At 41.6% G+C, this 19,532-nt stretch overlaps 1 protein-coding gene across 1 annotated transcript; it reads right to left on the bottom strand.

The window, feature by feature from the left end:
• Window positions 1–270: 270 nt before the first annotated feature.
• On the bottom strand, window positions 271–17,757 carry ACTA2 (actin alpha 2, smooth muscle). Its single transcript, XM_017867493.1, has 9 exons — window positions 17,483–17,757; window positions 13,582–13,733; window positions 12,045–12,173; window positions 8,956–9,066; window positions 6,965–7,049; window positions 6,411–6,572; window positions 4,689–4,880; window positions 3,263–3,444; window positions 271–563 (listed from the first exon to the last, which is right to left on the bottom strand). Exons 2-9 carry the CDS (start codon window positions 13,708–13,710, stop codon window positions 420–422), a joined length of 1,134 nt encoding a protein of 377 aa, XP_017722982.1. The 5' UTR covers window positions 13,711–13,733; window positions 17,483–17,757; the 3' UTR covers window positions 271–419.
• Between the last annotated feature and the right edge of the window lie 1,775 nt (window positions 17,758–19,532).

The following is a 19,532-nucleotide window of genomic DNA, read 5'->3' as shown; positions in this document are numbered from 1 at the left end:
AAGTAATGAGGTACTGTAGATTATCCCATTGATACACTTTAATCCATGTTGTTTTTTAAAATATCCAATGTATTCTCAAATTATTCCTTTTTACAGAACCGAAATGCATCTCCCCGCTTTAGGTAATGTGATTCTACCCTTTGCTTGAGAAACATATCCATCCTAATTGTCATGTGCTCAGCTGGACCACTAGAGGGAGCCATCCTGTAACGGGTGAGGTCAACCTAACATGATCTCAGTCGGGTATTGATCCGAGGCCAACGCTAGAAGTTACCAGTAGCCTATTTCAGATTTATTAAAAAACACATAGGTAACAAGTCAGAGCTTTGGCTAGGAATGATTTGGAAAAGAACTGAAGGCATAATTCCACAGAACATTCACAGTTGTGTGCTAGAGACAGAGAGGAGCAGGAAAGTGTTTTAGAAGCATTTGCGGTGGACAATGGAAGGCCCGGCTTCATCGTATTCCTGTTTGCTGATCCACATCTGCTGGAAGGTGGACAGAGAGGCCAGGATGGAGCCACCGATCCAGACAGAGTATTTGCGCTCTGGAGGGGCAATGATCTGTCAGTCAAGATGAAAAAGAAGGGTCATTAATGTCATCATAAGTGCAGTCGTTAGTGCGGTAGGACAGAGCCTGGGTGTTCTACCATGGCGTAGTTTCCTGTTCAGCAGGGACACAGGCTTGTCTGTTAGATGCCAATTGTGTCATGTTCTTGGCAGGACCGCCAGAGGGAGCCACGGATTTAGAAATTCTTCAGTAAGCACATTGGTTTTTCTCATGTGTAACTCCTCGACCACATTATTGAGCAAACTGAGAGTTGGCTCCAAATCCAGCCATGGCCCCCACTTAAGAACCCTGGCAATGCCTCTGATTTCCATGAACTCTGCCTCAGAATTCAACACGAAACACTTTATGTAGAAACAAACTCTAGGCTATTCAAAGGAGAAGTTGTAATTGTGCTAGGACTTACTATACAAATGTTTTTCGCGTGATGAAGCGAACTACCACTTTTCACCCAGATGCTCTGTTTAACGGTGGGGGATTCAGGGTCCCCTGCTGGGGACATTCCCTTGCAATAGGTACCTCTTAAGCTGCACTGGTTGGCCTTTCCCAGTGCACAGGCCTAACATGCAAGGCATGCTCATGTTTCTTAAATCAATGAATGGTTTAGGCACAGAGAACAGTGAAAACTGGTTAGCCAGTTTAATCTTTATCTTCTGAGCTCTGCTTGAGCATGTACCTCTTAATACAAGGTACTGATATTTACTGAGCACGTAATTATATGCCAGACACTATGCTAAGCATTTTACATGTATTATCTCATTTGATTCTCATAAACTTCTTGAAGAATAAGTCTTTAATTACTCCCATATTACATATGAGGAAACAGAGGCTGAGACAGTTTAAGTAACTGACCCAAATAACACTGGTTATATCAGTGTCAGATCTAATATTCAAACCTGGGTTCTCCCAGGTGGTTTTTTGTTTTGTTTTGGTTTTTAAAATAACCTTTTTATTTTGAAATAATTTTAGATTTTCAGAAAAGTTGTAAAGAATTTAATATAGTTTGGATGTCTCCTTCAAATCTCATGTTGAGATGTAATCCCCAGTGTTGGAGGTGAGGTCTGGTGGGAGGTGTTTGGATCACAGGGGTGGATCTCTCATGAATGGCTTAGGCCATCTCCTTGGTGATAAGTGAGCTCTTCTTCTGAGTTCACATGAGAGATCTGGTCATTTCAAAGTGTGTGGTACCCTCCCCCAACCCCTGCCCTCTCTGTTGCCCCTGCTTTTGCCGTGTGAGGTGTCTGCCCCTGCTTTGCCTTCCACCATGATTCGAAGCTTTCTGAGACTGAGGCCTCCCCAGAAGCTGATGCTAGAGCTATGTTTCCTGTACAGCCTGCTGAACTTTGAGCCAATTAAACCTCTTTTCTTTACAAATTACCCAAGTCTCAGGTATTTCTTTATAGGAATGCAAGAACAGCCTATGACAAATTCTATGGGAGTTCCCATAGGTCCCTTATCCAGTTCCATTTTCACCAAATGTTATCATCTTATTGTCCCAGGTTTTTCCTGGTGCTCTGTACTATCTCACTACATTGGGGCCCAGAGTTTCACATTCATTTCTATTCAAGAAACTAAGTTTAGAGAACTAGGAACTGCCCAACTCTAGCAATAGCCTCTTTCTGTTATCGACCCTCAACCAGATTAACTCTGTAGTGAGCCCAGCTGCTGGCTTCATTCTCCTCCCTCTGCTGTGAAAACAAGAGAGAGGTAAGAGCTGATCAGAACGGCATCCAAGAAACACAAACCCTGTTGGAAAACAGTCTCTCTTCTCTCACGCTGAAGTGTTTTAGGGCAGGACTAGTCAGAGCCTGTCATGGAGAGAGAAAGTGTGCGTGTTTCAGTCTAGCATACTTAGAAGGAGTATGTTAACTGCATACTCCTTCTAAAAAACAGAAGGGAGTGCAAAGAGGAGAGAATTTGTTTAAATACCCACGTGTGTGAACTGCACTAGAATTGCCCCTCTGCTTCCTGTGACATCATGAGTCAAAAGGTCCCAAGTGTGGCCTTCTTACTTCAGAGAGTGATAATAGCCTTTGAGAAGTGACCAGCCACAGGTTAAGTTTGCCTCCAAAGAATTATCTCCATTTAATCCCTGAGTTCCCTTCACTAGGGCTCAACATTCACACCACAAACAGGGGTCCTGGGTGGCTCAGGGACTGAGCTTGGTCATCCTGGAGTCATTCAGTGCTTCTGAGCGCCTGTATCAAAAGATGTGCTAGACAGAGGAATGAAGATAAAATTCGAATTCCTGGCCACAGGATTGAGGTTAGTAATGGAAGAAGAGTATAACGCTCCTGAATCTACAGTGTTTCAAGTTCTTCAGAAATAAGTCTAGGTCATCTGTATTTTTAAAAAATGTGTTACATGCACAATGCACTATTTTTTATGTCGAGTAAACAAAATGCATATTTTAAAGAGATACGAACATGTGGGGAGCTCTGCTGATCTTGATTGCAGCTGCTGAAAGTAGCTGATAAACAAGGATAAATAGAGATCAAATTTTATATAAAGTCACTCAATTTTTCTTATGAACTGGATTGACTTACATCCTGTAAAATATGGGATTTGTGTCCACTACCTACCCCTAAAACCCACAATTGTGTGTCACCAAAATACAGTCTGAAGAGTTCTCGTCTGTGGTTATAGGGCTGACCCTGCTGGCGGCATTGCCACTGGGTCTGTCACTGAACAGTACCTTGATCTTCATGGTGCTGGGCGCTAGGGCCGTGATCTCCTTCTGCATTCGGTCGGCAATGCCAGGGTACATAGTGGTGCCTCCTGATAGGACATTGTTAGCGTAGAGGTCCTTCCTGATGTCAATATCACATTTCATGATGCTGTTGTAAGTGGTTTCATGGATGCCTGCAGACTCCATCCCTGGAAAAGAGACACAGGCCATGGTCCTTAGGTGGAGAGTAAAACCCAGGCTAGACGTGGAAGACCAGACTTGAGCATCTGGATGATCTTGCAGTGGACTGAGGCTGGGATAACATAATAATCTAGGAACCACCTGTCTGAGAGACCAAAGGGTCTTGTTATGCTCTATGTCTTCCTGACTCCCTTCTGATGAGGAAGGCCTGCTGCAGCATCCTGAGGTGCAGGTTACAATAGGTATCACTGATTTTTCAACAGACTCACTACTCACTCCATGTGGTTTAAATAAGGGGTAAAGCCTTCTGATTCCCTGTAAAGCTTCCATGCTGAGCCAATGTCGCAACCACTGTTCAGAGCTCTCCCAGGTCTCCATTTGACAGCTACCTTGCATCTGCCCCAGCCCCCAAAGCTAATGGGGCTGGATTATCAGGAAAATTTTCTATCCTGTTCAGACAAAGGATCATTTTTTCCAATCTTGCTAAAATGTTTTTTGGGGGCGGGTCTGGACTTTTGTTAATTTCTGATGTAGGTGTTTCGAAAAAACCTCTAGGTGCCCCTCCATTTTCTGCAGTGCTGTGATGTAATGATAACGTTAACAATAGCACTACCTGATTATTAATTACTAGTGATATCTGTTAATTATTGAATGCTTGCTTTTGCCAGGCAGTGGGCTAAATGTTCTTTATCTACCTCATGTAATTCTCACAGCCATTCTAGGACATAAGTAATATTACAGTCTACACTTTATATATGAGGAGACAAGTTGGGAAGGTTAAGTGACTTTCCCAAGATCAAGACTGAAACCCAGGCCCACCCCTCTCAGAGCCTGCCTGTGTAAACAACTATGCAAACCTGTCTCTCCAAGACAATGTGGATGTAGGAACAGACTCACTTTGAGTACTCTTCTATTTTTCTCTCCCCCAGCATTCCCAAATTCTCAGCATTCAGCACACCCTCCCTACCCTTTCCACTGTCTCCAAAGCATAGGCATTATTGAATTCTTTCATCATACACCAAGAATGCTTTGGGCTTAACTGTAACATAGGTATTGTTTTCTTAGAAAGAAAACTTCTTTCCTGGCCTCATTATGTCTTCTCACCTTGAAAATGTGGCACTTTCCCTTTTTCTGGTTTAGAAATGCTTTTGGTCTTGGGGCAACCGTCACTTGTCTCCATGTTCTGGAGGCTGGCTTGATACGGGAGAAGACAATGACTCCCCTTCCCAGGAAAAGGGCGTTTGTTGCCTACCGATGAAGGATGGCTGGAACAGGGTCTCTGGGCAGCGGAAGCGTTCATTTCCAATGGTGATCACTTGCCCATCAGGCAGCTCATAACTCTTCTCAAGGGAGGAGGAGGATGCGGCAGTGGCCATCTCATTTTCAAAGTCCAGAGCCACGTAACACAGTTTCTCCTTGATGTCCCGGACAATCTCACGCTCAGCTGTCAACCAGATACAAACATTGTGGCAAACATTAGGGTCTGCACAGGTGGTAAAGATCTACCTGCCCTACTTCAGTCTCTCCCTCAAGACATATGCCTTCAAAAAATGTGTCAGTTCAGTATTCTGCAATCCAAAATCCATGATGATAATGACGTAGTAGGGCCACCAGGGAATCACCTCTGTTCCTAGCACAGTGTCTCATGCATAGTAGGCCCTCAGTATGCATTGTCTGGGAAATGCATAACAAGAATAAAATGAGCTAGCTAGAGAAAGGCACACAGTAGGGGATCCTTTTGTACCATAACTTTTTTTTTTTTTTTTTTTTTTTGCAGGATGACTATTCTGTTATAATTATTTTATAACAGAAAGTTTGTTATATTGTATTTTCAGTTAACCAGGAAGTCTTAGGCTGAATCAGCTCCTCAGGGGCCCCAGAATTTTCTAAAAGTCTGAGATCATGTTGCTTGGGCCAGTAAATAGCAGCTCAACCCTTTGGCACATTTCTCACCCTCCAGGAAAGAGGTGGTGCTGTCTCAGGACCAGGCCTAGTCCAGAAGTTTTCAGCAGTGCATACTGTACGAGATATGGAAGAAGTGGGCAGGCAGAGACCTTTCAGACTTCTGCTCTCTCAAGTTATAGGCTATTAATTATATCTGAGGCTCTAGGAACCTTTTTGAGGCATCTTGAGATTCTTTGTAGGGAGCAGAGAAGGAATGCAATTATTCAACTTCATATTGCAAGTGGAGACTTTAACAGTGGCAGAGTTCAAGTTTCAAGCCTCAAATTTGGAGCACAAAGCAAGCCCCAGGCACATTCAGAAACCTAAATGTTTGGACAATACCAAATTGCTAAGGGGAGGGCAGGTAGCTGGAGCCACCAGCACTGAGGACATACCATGTTTCTGGCAATGCTGACACTTTCCTCTTGTGAGGGAGGACTGGGTGCACCAGCTTAGAATCTGAATACATATGTGTCACTGTGTTAGCTATTAACAGTGATACATGTTAATAGCTAACAATTATTGAATACTTACTCTATATCAAGTATTCCACATGCATAATTCCATTTAATACTCATAACAATCGTGATATAGGATCTATTATTATCTGCATTTTACAAATAAAGAGACTGTGGTTGGTTAACTTGTTCAAGCTCACAGAGCTACTGAGTAGCAGAGTTGGGACTCAAGTCCTATTACAATGTCTCCTGCCAATCACCACACCATGCCATCTTCAGTCTCTGCACAATCTTCATCTGTTTGCTAATGGAGGGGATTAAAAAAAGATCAAGTATGCAACACTGACTAATGCATAACACTGGGTATCTATAACTGTTCTCCTCAAGGAAATAGTGTAATCATTTTGCAGCTTCACATAGTGAAGAAAGATGTGCTTTGCTCTGTGCATTAGAGCCAGGCCTTGCCATTTGCAAATCTTCATCCTATCATCTCCTTGGATAGTGAGGATTGTCCTGGAAGTTGCTGAGCAACACACTAATCCCCTTTGCCCCTTATCTCCCACAGGCCTCACCGGTAGTAACGAAGGAATAGCCACGCTCAGTCAGGATCTTCATGAGGTAGTCAGTGAGATCTCGGCCAGCCAGATCCAGACGCATGATGGCATGCGGCAAGGCATAGCCTTCATAGATGGGGACATTGTGGGTGACACCATCTCCAGAGTCCAGCACGATGCCTGGGAGACAGTTGGGCATGATAGAAGTCACCATGGCAGCTGGCATGTGGTTACTTGCTGGCCAAGTAGAGGGAAGCCTTGGGGAGAGGGAATTTCCGAGCTTCTTATTTAAGAAGAGAAAAGAGGGCATGTGATAGGAGAGGTGAGGTGGGACAGGGCTTGGGGAAGATGAAAAAAAGGGAAGAACAGGAAGAGGAAAATAGTAGAAAAAAGTTCTGCTAGAAATATGAGGTCGAGGGCTTATTTTGAACACGAGAAGATGTTTTAGGGCTGGGTTCAGCTGTGTTCATTCTAACTCAGCCCCAGTCCATCACCCCCATGTGTTAATGACCATTCAGTCCCATCTCTGGTGGTGCGCTCCGACCAGCTTCCTGCCCTTCCCAGTCACCTACCAGTTGTGCGTCCAGAGGCGTAGAGGGACAGCACCGCCTGGATAGCCACATACATTGCTGGGACATTGAAAGTCTCAAACATAATCTGCAAAGCAATCCAAAGAGCTGTTAGTAAAGGTGCCCATCTGACAAAGAATGGTCAGGAGAGCACACCTGGTTGATGGATGTAGAGGGGCCTGACCTGTTCTGGGCAGAGGAGGCCAAAGTAAGGAGGATCAGAACAGCCCTGATCACATAAAGAGGAGAAATGAAAGTGTGAATGGGGAGCCATGACATCAGTGGCCTGACAGGGTGGGGAGGGGAAGAAGCAGTGTGCACACAAGGCTTGGCCAGGGGAAAGGAAAGTCTAGCTTCTGTCTCTGGTCCTGGCTTTGACTAATAGTCACCAAACTAATAGTTGACTACTAGTGGCTTCATTCCAGGTCTCTTAACTATAAACAGAGGAGGAGTTTGGACTAAATGAGATCTCCAGTTTTTCCAGTGCAGACAGTCAAGGGCTTAACTATGTCAAAGCCAGAAGAAAAAGAGAAGACAACATTCAGGTTTTGATTTCTCTGGTATAAAGAAAGAAAACTTTTAAATCTGAAACTCAGGCTGGCTAGGATTAGCCCCATTTCTGTGATTTGCCTGAGGTTCCATTTAATCGATTCCACTTTTTTATGTAGTTGCTGGGTCAATGCTAACCCTAGAATCTGAGGCCATTCTGGCTGCAGTGGGAGAAGCCCTGATTCCTGGAAGACAGGACCTGCCCACGGGTAATAGAGAGGACCACATAGAATGTCAGTGCCCCAGTTGGTGCAGTCCAGGGACAAGATTAGAACCAAGCCCCTCCAGGTCACTTGTAAGAAGTTTGTGCATCAGGAGATGTCCGTGGGTCTTCATTTCTCCATCTATAAGACCCTTCCTACTCTGTTAACCAGACTGTCTGACATCTTTCCCTAGTAAGCCATAATTTCCAACCATTTTGTTTTTTTTGGCCTTCACACCATTGACAGGAACAATAATTCATCAGAAGCAACATCTCTTGCAACATGTAGTGATTCTCAGGCCTACAGATGTTTCCCTGTGGAGAATAAGTGCTAGTGGGTTGGTGCAAGCACCAGGAGCTCTTCTGAGGAAAAGGCCTTGCAGTTATTTACATTTATGACTCTCCAATGCTGGAAGATCATGGATCAATCCCAGGCTCTGCCAGTTCTGGCTATGTGACCCTGGGAGAATCATTTAATGTATCTGAGCCTCAATTTCTTCATTTATATAAACAATATAATCATAGTTCCTGCTTCACATTGCTAGAACTTAAAGAGACAATGAATATAAAATGCTGAGCCTAGTACTTGACCATAATGTTGTTATTTAATAGCTCATCCAAACTAGAAAACTCCTCTGTCTGGTGGACTGGATGGGATTCTATCATAAGGTCTTTAGCTTCAAACAAGTAATAATAATGACAATAATAACTATTATTTGTTGGATGTTTATTAGGAACCATGATACACATCTGTCATTTCACCTTGTTAATGTTCACATCAATCCTTTTGAAAAATAATAGTATTAATATTACTCCCAACTTATAGACAAGGAAACTAAGGCTCTGAGAAATTAATGGGATTCTTTAAGGTTACATAACTGATAAGTGGCAGATCCAGTTTTCAAACCTAGATATGTCTGACTCTAGAATCCAAATTCCTAATGTATGTGATGCTGCATTTTGAAGTGACTTCTCCTTAGACATTTTAACTTAAACGTGGCCCCTTCTCAATGAAATCTTTTAAATTTCCTATTGCTTTTGGAGGCAAAGGGCTGGTGCCTGCAGGAAGGATGCAAGTACCATCAAGCTGTTCCTGTCTTTTGGGATCCCTGAGTTCATTGAAGGTTGTCAGTCTGTTGGTGGACTCCCAGCTCCGGCCTTCTCTCTGCTGTCCTGCATAGCCTCCTTCTAACAGAACTTTCCCCAGACCCCAAAGTGTTGTGTGCTGGGGTAGCATACTTACCTGGGTCATTTTTTCCCGATTGGCCTTGGGGTTTAGGGGTGCCTCCGTGAGCAGGGTGGGATGCTCTTCAGGGGCAACACGAAGCTCGTTGTAGAAAGAGTGGTGCCAGATCTAGTGAATTGGGGGACAGAGAAGAAACATAATGATGTGCTGTCATGAGGCCCTACATTTCCCAAAAAAGGACCAGAAGCTACCTGACACCAAGACCAAAGGAAATGCTACAAATGCACATCATGTGTCCATGGTTTTATAGATGCAGCGACTGAAGGTCAAAGTGTGTGAGTACCTTCCCAAAGGATTCACGTCTAGTAAGTGACTGAGCAGAATCCCTAACCCAGATCTGTGAGGCAGGATGGTATACTGGTTAAGGGCACAACCCTTGATCAAACCTTGGGTTCAAAGCCCAGCTCGGACACTTCTTGGTTGTGTGAGTTTAGGCAAGTTTTTAACCCTTCTCAGCTTCAGTCTCATGATTGGTAATAGGGAGATGAAAATAATTAGTGTGTACTTCATTGGGTCTTTGTGCAAATAAATAAGGTAACTCTCAAGTTATTGTTCAGCCCAGTGTCTGGCCCAGAATCAATGTTATCATTCAACTCTATTTTCTTTGTTCTCTCTTTCCATTTTAATGTTCATGGGAAAATGACTTAATTTTGTAAATAAAAAGACAAATGAATGTGTATATGAATAAATGACGCTTACTTGGAAATTTAATTGACACTTTTAATGCTTCTAGAGAAGTTGCCCTTTGCAATGCACATGAAGAAGAGAACAGGGCTCCCTGACTCTTGCCTCCATCACCCTTTTTGCTCTCGAGGGATGAGAAAAGCTTCCTCTATCAGCACACTCTGGATCTTCCACTCACAGTGAGACTTTTGGCCTTCAGCTGTTTCCAAAAGGCCCATACCTATGTATAGCGTGTCTATGTGAAGGCACTTTGGACATAACTACATTTGCTTTATGGTTGAGCACTTTCTTTAATTCCTAGATGCCAAAAAGAACAAACCATTGCAAAAAGGACTAAATTAATTAATCTTTAAAAGCATGAAAATTCTCTACCAGAGCTAGGAATATGAGATTCACCCAAAATCAAAACAGAGCAAAACAAGAACTGCTGATGAAAGCTTATAAATTAGCAAAAGCAAAATTAGCTTTAAAGACTATCTTATTCCACTTTCTTTTGTTTTGGATTTGTGGTTTATGGAAAGGAAATGAAACTTCTCAAAGTTTTGTTTCTTTAGTGGATTGAAAGCAGCAGACTGCTCAAAAAATCCTGCCAGTCTCAACAAGCAACCCTTCTTCTCTCTCACTTTCTCTTCACGCCCACCAGAAGATACTTTGAATTTAAATTTTAGAACTAAGGAAAGTTTTTTGTTCTAATAGTCTCTCTCTAGGAGGATACATTCTAAGATGTTGTCCACTCCATGGAGAAATTCTAAAATAATATTTTCCTATTGATATTGATACCTTTTTCTCTGTGCAAACTGCAATCTTACCAAATCTAGAATCCTCAATTAAGCAAACCTATTGATAGGAAATTTTTGTGGAAAGATAGAGCTTGGAGCATTACTGCTGATAAATTCTGACAAGATTATGTATTTTTTTTAAGTGACAAATTGTGTGTGTGTAGTAGTAGTAGTAATAGTAGTAGTGGTGAGCTAATAGATAAATAAAAGTCCAGATGTTGTGATTCTGATATATCTTGCTGCATTTAAAATTTTTATGTCACTTTCTCATTATTTCTTCTGTTTTTCCTCTGATCACTGGTGTCTGTAGTGTTTAATGACCAAACATCAAAATCTTAGAATTTAGTTCTTCTTCTCATTAGCTCTTCTATAAGTGTCTGGGAGATAAGGCCTCATGTAATGCAACACAGAGAAATAATTTTTAAAATATTTGTCATATAGCTTTTTTCAGTGGCTATTGTGCTTCAGTGTGTAGAGAGACATTCAGAAATGTAACAAATCTGCAATGTTACAGTCCTGTTTACTATAGTGAAAACAAAAACATTTTTAATTTAGATATTTAGAGTGAGTTAATGAACACCTTTCAAGAATGGGCTGTTTAAGGTCCAGCATTTCAAGCATTTCAAGCCCTCTTTACCTGTATTGCACTGAGAGGGATAGCCATACAGCCCGTGATGAGAATGAAAGGAGGGTTATTCTCTGAGCTGTTGCTCATGCACTGCTTGTCCTAGGAGGGCAACCAAGTTGACATGAGCAACAGATGATTAATTCCCTGCAGTGGCAAAGAGCTACTCTTCTCATCTACAGAACTGTCATCCACTAATTAGTTAATAAACCGTAATAGGCAAGGACATCTCTTTTCTTTAGAGACAGAGTCTTGCTCTGTTGCCCGGGCTGGAGTGCAGTGGTATGATCAACTCACTGCAGCTTCTATCTCCTGGGCCTGAATGATCCTACTACCTCAGCCTCCTGAGTAGCTGGGACTACAGTTGCATGCCACCACACACTGTTAATTAAACTTTTTTTTTTCTTAGTAGAGACAGGCTTTTGCTATGTTATCCAGGCTGGTCTCGAACTCCTGGCCTCAAGCGATCCAAAGTGTTGGGATTACAGGTGTGAGTCATTGTGCCCTGCAGGATTTTTTTCTTCTTTTTTTTGAGATAGGGTCTCACTCCCTCATCTAGGCTGGAGTAGGATCTTGGCCCACTGCAGCCTCCATCTCCCAGGCTCAAGTGATCCTCCCACTTCAATCTCTCAAGCAGCTGGGACTGAGGTGTGTGCCACCATGCCTGGCTAATTTCATTTATTTTTTGTAGAGATAGAATCTCAGTATGTTACCCAGCCTGGTCTCAAACTCCTGGGCCAAACGATCCTCCCACCTTGGCTTCCCAAAGTATTGGGATTACAGGTGTGAGCAACTGTGCCTGGCAAGGGAATTTTTTTAAAGAAACATTTCAGGATTTTTTTTTTTCAATGGATAATAACCCAGAATGAACACTAACAAGTAAAAGTAAAGTTGAACAATGTAAGCCAGTTATTTCCCCAGCAGTAGCGTGGTGTTCTGTATCAGGGAACACAGGGATTATGTATCTGAGGGCCCAAGCTGCAGCAAACCTCTCATACCTTTTCCATGTCGTCCCAGTTGGTAATGATGCCGTGTTCTATCGGGTACTTCAGGGTCAGGATTCCTCTTTTGCTCTGTGCTTCGTCACCCACGTAGCTGTCTTTTTGTCCCATTCCCACCATCACCCCCTAAAAAGGTTCAACACATTATGAGTCAGCATCTCCCAAAACTTGTGAATTAATTACAGTCAAGCCACAAAAGGTTAAATCATTGAGATGGAAAGTTCCTCTTCTGATTATCAGCAACAATAAACATATTGAGTCTCATTGCCACTATGCTCTTAAGCAACATTCTGTAGTTGATTGGAAAAAGACCAGAATTGCCTCCAAATAAAAGGAGATGTTGGGGGAAAGTCAACTTTACTTTGTATTTTTATCTCCTATGTTCCTTGATGAGCTTTTTTAGGGCAGAGACCATGTCTGTCTTGTCCATCACTATAGCAAATTGCATGGCACATTTGTGGCACTCAATAATTATTTGTTGAGAGAAGGATTACAATTTTACATATTTGTTAAATGGCATTTTGTGTCTTATAAATCCTTTAAACTGTACTTTTAAAGTCATCACCTACCCAAAAGAATATGAGTATTATTTTCTAACTATTATAAGCAAAAGCACTGCATCTACAAATAACCACTTGAGGCTTGATTTCTAATGGATAAGTTCATACCAATCAACTGTGAAGACATTTGCCTAAATTAGTCAGCTGCATTTTTTAAAAAATCATTATAGGGAAGCTCTTAAAAAATTACTGTTACTAGATTTTAAATTGCACTGGAGTGACTATTTCAGAACTACAAAACAGCCATGGCTACTACGGACCCGTAAAATAGCGACTTGTACAGAATATCTCCACTGCATAAAGATCAACGAATTCAGACAGACTGCATTAATTGGGAGAGGTTTCTATTATTTATTCTCGTGAGTATATCCCAAGCAGAGAGGCATAAACATCAATCAGATAGCCCCAATGTACAAAATACATTTCTGATGTGAAGGAGATTTTCTGAGATGAAATTACTGAGTTTTTTACCATGTGATGCCACCAATACTTTGTTTACACATAATATGTAGAATTACCATGTGGCTGTCTAAATATATTTTGTTGACAGCTAATATTATGTAAAATTGCATTTGGTATCAATGCTTGCCTTCATCTAACATCAGCTCTGTATGGTTAAGTGACCTGGACTTTTATTGTAGTTTCTTTCCAAACAGTAGCTTTGGTATACATCAGGATAATGTATAAGCATTTCTGATGGTGAGGAAATGATTTTGATGATGATGATGACTATGTTTAGACAAAAAGGACACATGAAAAAGGGGCAGACTTTGTATCTGATAGACACCCATCAGATAATCTGTCTATGTTGTATGTGAAATTGGCATTTACTCCTGGACCTTAATCATGAGAGGTATATTTTTAACAAGGATACATAACTTCTGGGCAGAAAGAGATAGACAATCTGTGGATAAACATGGACACAGAGGAACCTACTCTGTGCCCTGTTATGTTCCAATCATAATTTTCCTCACCTGATGTCTGGGACGTCCCACAATGGATGGGAAAACAGCCCTGGGAGCATCGTCCCCAGCAAAGCCGGCCTTACAGAGCCCAGAGCCATTGTCACACACCAAGGCAGTGCTGTCCTCTTCTTCACACATAGCTGGAGCTGCTTCACAGGATTCTATAGAAAACAGGGAGGAAGCAACCTCAGCTGTAACTGGGCATTTGTGGCACTTACCTGACAACTCCCACCTCCAAGGCTGGGTTTGAGGGCCCTCCTCTGTTCTCCTAGTGCTCTCCCGTGACCCTTACCTAATATAGCACATATCTGGAAGTAGTTTAGTTAGACTGTAAGGTTTCAGTAAGGTGAAACTCTGACTTCCGAAACTGACTTCTATGTTTATACAACTTTAGTGTAGTGACCGGCATTTCATGTGTTCTCGTGAGCACTTTAAAGGTGGACCGAGCCAGTGAATGAATAAATAAACTGCAGAGCACAAATGGGAACTCCAGACTCTTGAGACCAGATCTTTGCAGAGAGTTGCCTACCTTACGTTAAACAAGCGTCTCGATTGTCCTGTCTGTGTCAACCCAGATGCATATTTTTCTAGATATGCTCTACCTTTTAGAAATTTTTTCAAACAGTTAGATTTTGAGGGAGAGGCAGCATGTAAAATTTAGAAATGTTAAAATAGTCAGGTGTTTAATGGAGAACGCTTTTTGAATCATAAGGACTTTTACTTTACCCTCAGAGAAGCTTTGAAATAAAATTTTCTGAGAAGGTGCTTTAAATTTTAGGGGCTGCAATTATCCACTGTTAATAAAAGTTACTGTTAAACTAGAAGTCCAACAAGTGAGGGTGAGCCTGATGGATTATATATCATATGGTAGAATACTGCCACTAAAAAGGTAGAGTAAGAGGATAAGCAAAAGGTAGTTCTTATGTAAGAGTCATTGGTTAGAAACAGTAACCTTGTACATCTCATTAAAAATGTATTTTTTATGCATTGCAAAAAGATTAATCATATTTAGCAAGATGTTGACTGGGGTTATGAGGAAGTGGTGGGTTTCGTGGGTGTTTTTAATTATCTTCCCTTGGTTCTGTCATTTTTAAAAATTTTCTATATTGAATGTGTATTTCTTTGGTAATAAAACAAAATTTTAAATAACCCACTTTATACTTGGATTCTTTCGTAAAATTAGAAGGGCTGCAGCAGCATATCAACTTACAAATTTGAGAAATTGAAGGCATTTTAGAGGACATTTTCATCCAATGCTCTCATTTTCACAAATAAGGAAATCAGGAAGTGATTGCTCAAGGGCACACAGGGCATTGGAGGCAGAACTCCAGCCAGACGTCAGGTACCCTTTAACCACCCTTGGTTTCCACTTCAAGCTCTCTTCCAATTTTCTAATCACGATTAGGTTGAAATGTCCCGTTAAGAGAAGGACACCCAGAGTTTTCTGCCTGGCAATGCGATCTCAATTAGGATTTCAAATTGAGAAAATTTCTTCTTTTAAATGAGTGAACTGATTGCACCTCCAAATTCATATATAAAAAAAGGCAGTTCTTTAAGGATACGTCTGAGAAGTAGGGAAATAAAATAGCTATTACAGAGTTGGAGTTCTGCCAAAACATTCCCACAAAATCAAACCTGCATCTTGCCAAAGGCCTAAAACTTCCTTAGCAGTGCTTCATGTAAAATAATTCTTTGCAAAGAACATAAAACTGCAATTGAGATGACATATTTTAAAGTCAAGCCATGTAATATTATATTCAACTGACAGGGAAACCAAGCCTTAAGGAGTTGAAGTGACTTGTCCAAGAGCCTTGAACCGATATATTTAGGACAACGAAGATTTCAGATCACAGTGACAAGACTGCCTGGATTTGAGTCCAGGCTCCAACACTTAGATGCTGTGTGATTTTAGTTATTTAACATCTCTAAACCACAATTTCCTTGCTATAAAACAGTAATGATATCGAGACATACCTCATGGAGTTCTTATGGAGATTGGATTTTTAAAGTGTTCAAAATAATTTATAGCAGCAGAGATGCTCTAAGTTTTCAATAAATACTAATTTTATCATCATTATTATTACTATCACTGTGTGATTATTTTCATTATCCAGATCTCTTTGTTTCTAACCTTTGCTTTCTTTCCTCACTGCTCCAGGCTTAGAATAAAAATAATCAACGTGTGGATTCCACTTGCAAGAATGGAAATGGGACTTACGAATGGCTCGCCCTTTCCTTTCCCACCTTTCTTTTCCCTTTCCAGATGCTGAATTATGTTTGACATTCCTGTGATTTGACTTCCCGCATAGCAGATTAAGAAGCTTTAGAAAAGGGGTGAGAACTGTAAAGGAGACAAAAGGGAAGAAGCCTAAGAGCCTGGGGTATCTGTCAGAAGCAGCCAGCCCCAGGGCATAGGCAGGCACTCTATGGATGTGCTGAGTGCACTTTCCAAACCAAAAGTAAGGGCTGAAAAGAGGACAAAACATTTCAAATTAGGATGGTCTCTGAAAATGGGAAGGTATGGTGACCATGAATGCCGGGATATTTTTAATAACTGTTTTTTGGGCAGTGATGGCTTGGGAGGAGGAGTTGACTATACTCAGAAAAGTAGGCTGACCCTCAGCATCAGCAAGAATGCAGAAAATAAATCTCAAAATTCAGCAAATTTTTTTTACTTGGCCAAAAAAAAAAGAAAAGAAAAAGAAAATCCAGGAAGAATGTTATAATGTCCAAAAGGAGCACTGTCATTGAAGAAGTCACTGTGTCCCTGGAAAGAGTCCGCTCAGTGGTTTAGAGCTCTTCTCTAACCTGAATGAGCAGCTCGGTTTGGAGCAAAGCATTTCCTAATTAGGTAAAACACGCTCGAGTGTCTGCTTTTGGAACTGCACCCAGGTCAGGGGGTTTGCTCCAACTGACTAGAGTTCATCTTGTGCCAAAAATGAGTCGTTGATGGGAGGGGAAAGAAGATTACAGTTCCCGGCTCATTGGTCTTGAAACGCAAACCATATTTAGTCATGAATCACAAAATGCTAGGAAAATCTCAGCATGAAAACTCCAGTCTGGGCTGAAGCTGCCAAGCCTTGATTTGCAGTGAAGCTCAGCCTTGGGTGGCAGGGCTGGCTCCACAGTCACACTTGCCTCACCAGGCTGAGGGGAGCTTTAAGCTGAGAGAGATGCAAACCAGATATCCCGCCGGGAGGCACACACAGCTGTCAGATGCAGACTCTGCTCCCTCCCTCTTTCTTTCCAGAGAAAAATTCAGCTGGTCACCTGCTGTGCTCTGCTGCAAATGACCAATGATGCAGATCCGAACATGTAAGGTCACACATACACATTTCCAACAAAAAAAAGATATACATTTCCAACAAAAGACACTACCAGTTAGAGCCAGGGAAACCCAGAAGTGAGTACACAAATTCAGGCACAAAGACTTGGCAACTATTCTCTGTTCACTTCTGAAATCCACTTCCAGACACCTTAGCTGCACCAAAAATACAGCCCAGTGAAAAAAATCCCTACACCAAATCAGAACCAAAAACAAATTTCAGAGTTTCCAGTGCCTAAATACAAATAAATGTATAACTTACTGCACACAGCTAACCTGCACACCTGTGTTGTGCTGCAAGATCTGGGCTGCTTGTTTAGTATGAACGTTTTATAGATGACATGCATTAATAAAATTTTCATATTCTTCTCCACCCCTTCCATCATACCAAACTACATATTAGCCTTGTCTTTAATGTTAGATCATTAAAGCCGAAAGCTACAATCATTTTAGTAGAACAACCTTCATTCAGAAATATCAGTGCATGAACCCAGCCAAATCCCTGCAGATGATGTCTTGTTATTCTGGGTAATTAAAAGAGCCACTGGAATCTATAAGTCATATCCCTGGGCTGGCACCACTTACCCTGACAGTGCTTGGCTGGGCTTCTCCACACTGGGTGGTGTTCAGGGAAGCTGAATGCTGAAGGGTTATATAGCCCCTTGGCCTGCTCTCCTCCCACTTGCCTCCCAAACAAGGAACAAAGACAGACTTGAGCCTGTCGTTCAGTCTAACACAACCATATAGGGACCTCAGCACAAAACTCTCTAATCTGGGTGGCCGGAGGCCTGGGTCTCTTCCACTGCATTCCACTGCTCTGCTCATGAAACGGGAGGCGGCTCAGCTGCCTGTGGGAGATAAACACGCCAAGCCTTCAGGACAACTGCAGAAATGCCCAGAGACACTGAGCTAGGGTAATGGGCAGATGCAGGCATGGTTTGCACATTCCACAGAGGATGCCAGCTTGCCGTTATCCTGGAATTTCAGGCCATTTCCTAATAAACTGAGAACAGAAAGGGGCAGAAAGGGCTGCCTCTGCCTAGCACGGACTTTTAAAACTCTTACACCATGGTAGCATGCAAGGAAGAAAGATATTCCTTCAGTCGTCTATAAATACATAGAGGGAGTGATGATTTTATGGTAGGCACACTGTTTATAAATCAAGTTCTTGAGGGTTGTGAGTGGAAGTAGGAATTGAAGTATGGAGACAAAGTTGACAGGTCTATGTTTTACAAAGAGGAATTTGGATGTTAGCATTATTATAACTACATTCGTTTTGTTGTTATTGTTTTTTGTTTTTTGGTTCATTAGCTTTGTCTACTAATTTGTCACTGAGCAAATTAGCAACATAAGTAGGGACCATCCTTTGACAAAAGAGTCTGTCCAGCAGCTGGTCAAAGAAGTAGTTTGGAAAAGAAAGGAGATTGTTCAAAGGAAGCCTCTCTAGCCCTCCTCTTTGCCCACTAACCTACTTGACAGGAAGTAGAGAGACCAAGTGATATGGTTTGGTTCTATGTCCCGACCCAAATCTCGTCTCGAATTCTAATCTCCATAATCCCCACATGTCCGGAGAAAGGCTAGGTGGGAGGTGCCTGGATCATGGGGGCGTTTTCTCCCATGCTGTTCTCATGAAAGTGAGTGAGTTCTCACGAGATCTGATGGTTTTATAAGCCAGTTTTCCCTGCTCTTGCTTGTTCTCTCGCGCCTGCTGCCATGTAAGGCACGCCTCTTCCCCTTTTGCCATGAGTTTAGTTTCTTGAGGCCTCCCCAGCCATGCAGAACCGTGAGTAAATTAAACCTCTTTTCTTTATAAATTACCCAATCTTGGGTATGTCTTTATAGCAGTGTGAAAATGGACTAAGATACCAGGTGATCCTGTCATTTCTCAAAGATATAAGCCCTCATCTCAAGCATCAATGAATAGCTTCGATGATTTTGTATTTGTCTACTAGGCTCTCACTAAACTCATAAAGAAATATTTTTGTGGGCACTATGAGTATATCTGGACTGTGGACATGAGAGAAAAATCCCAGAATGAGTGGCTTTATTTTACAGCCATGACCAGCTGGTCACTCATATTACTATGTCAGATGTGTTTGATTAATGGTGCCCACACATATACATACATATATATCTTTGAAGAATTGCACTATTGATTATTAGAAAATTTTAAACAGCATAAGACTAAATCATAACAGGATTTCTCTATACTGCTTGGGATTTGTCTAACTTTTATCAACCAGAAAACACAGCCGTTTGAATGTTAAAATATAAAATCTACACAGTACAACATAAAGTTGGCCATTTGGGGTTAATCCATTAGTTTTCATCACAGGAATCATGTGAAGCAAAATTTCCGTATTTTCTTGAGTAGGAGGGCAATTTGAATAGAGGAAAGATTCCCCTTCCTCATGCTTCTGACTCACGCAGTGTCTGTGTAGTCCTTGGGATCTTTATGAAGTGACTGTTCATCTAAATACCAAAGAGAAGAGTTTTTGCATTCACCTTTATGATTCTTACATCATTTCTTCCTTGATTATGGTAGTGTATATCCAAAGCACTGATAATAATCAGACTATGATGAAATAAAGAGACATACTAAAAGAGGATTCAAGGTTTAGTTTTCTTGCAAGTT

Source organism: Rhinopithecus bieti, unplaced genomic scaffold (assembly GCF_001698545.2).
Source record: "Rhinopithecus bieti isolate Rb0 unplaced genomic scaffold, ASM169854v2 scaffold_53, whole genome shotgun sequence".
In the NCBI taxonomy this organism is placed as follows: Eukaryota; Metazoa; Chordata; class Mammalia; order Primates; family Cercopithecidae; genus Rhinopithecus; species Rhinopithecus bieti.
Note: the sequence above shows the minus strand (reverse complement) of the source record. Positions and strands in the feature narration are given on the sequence as shown.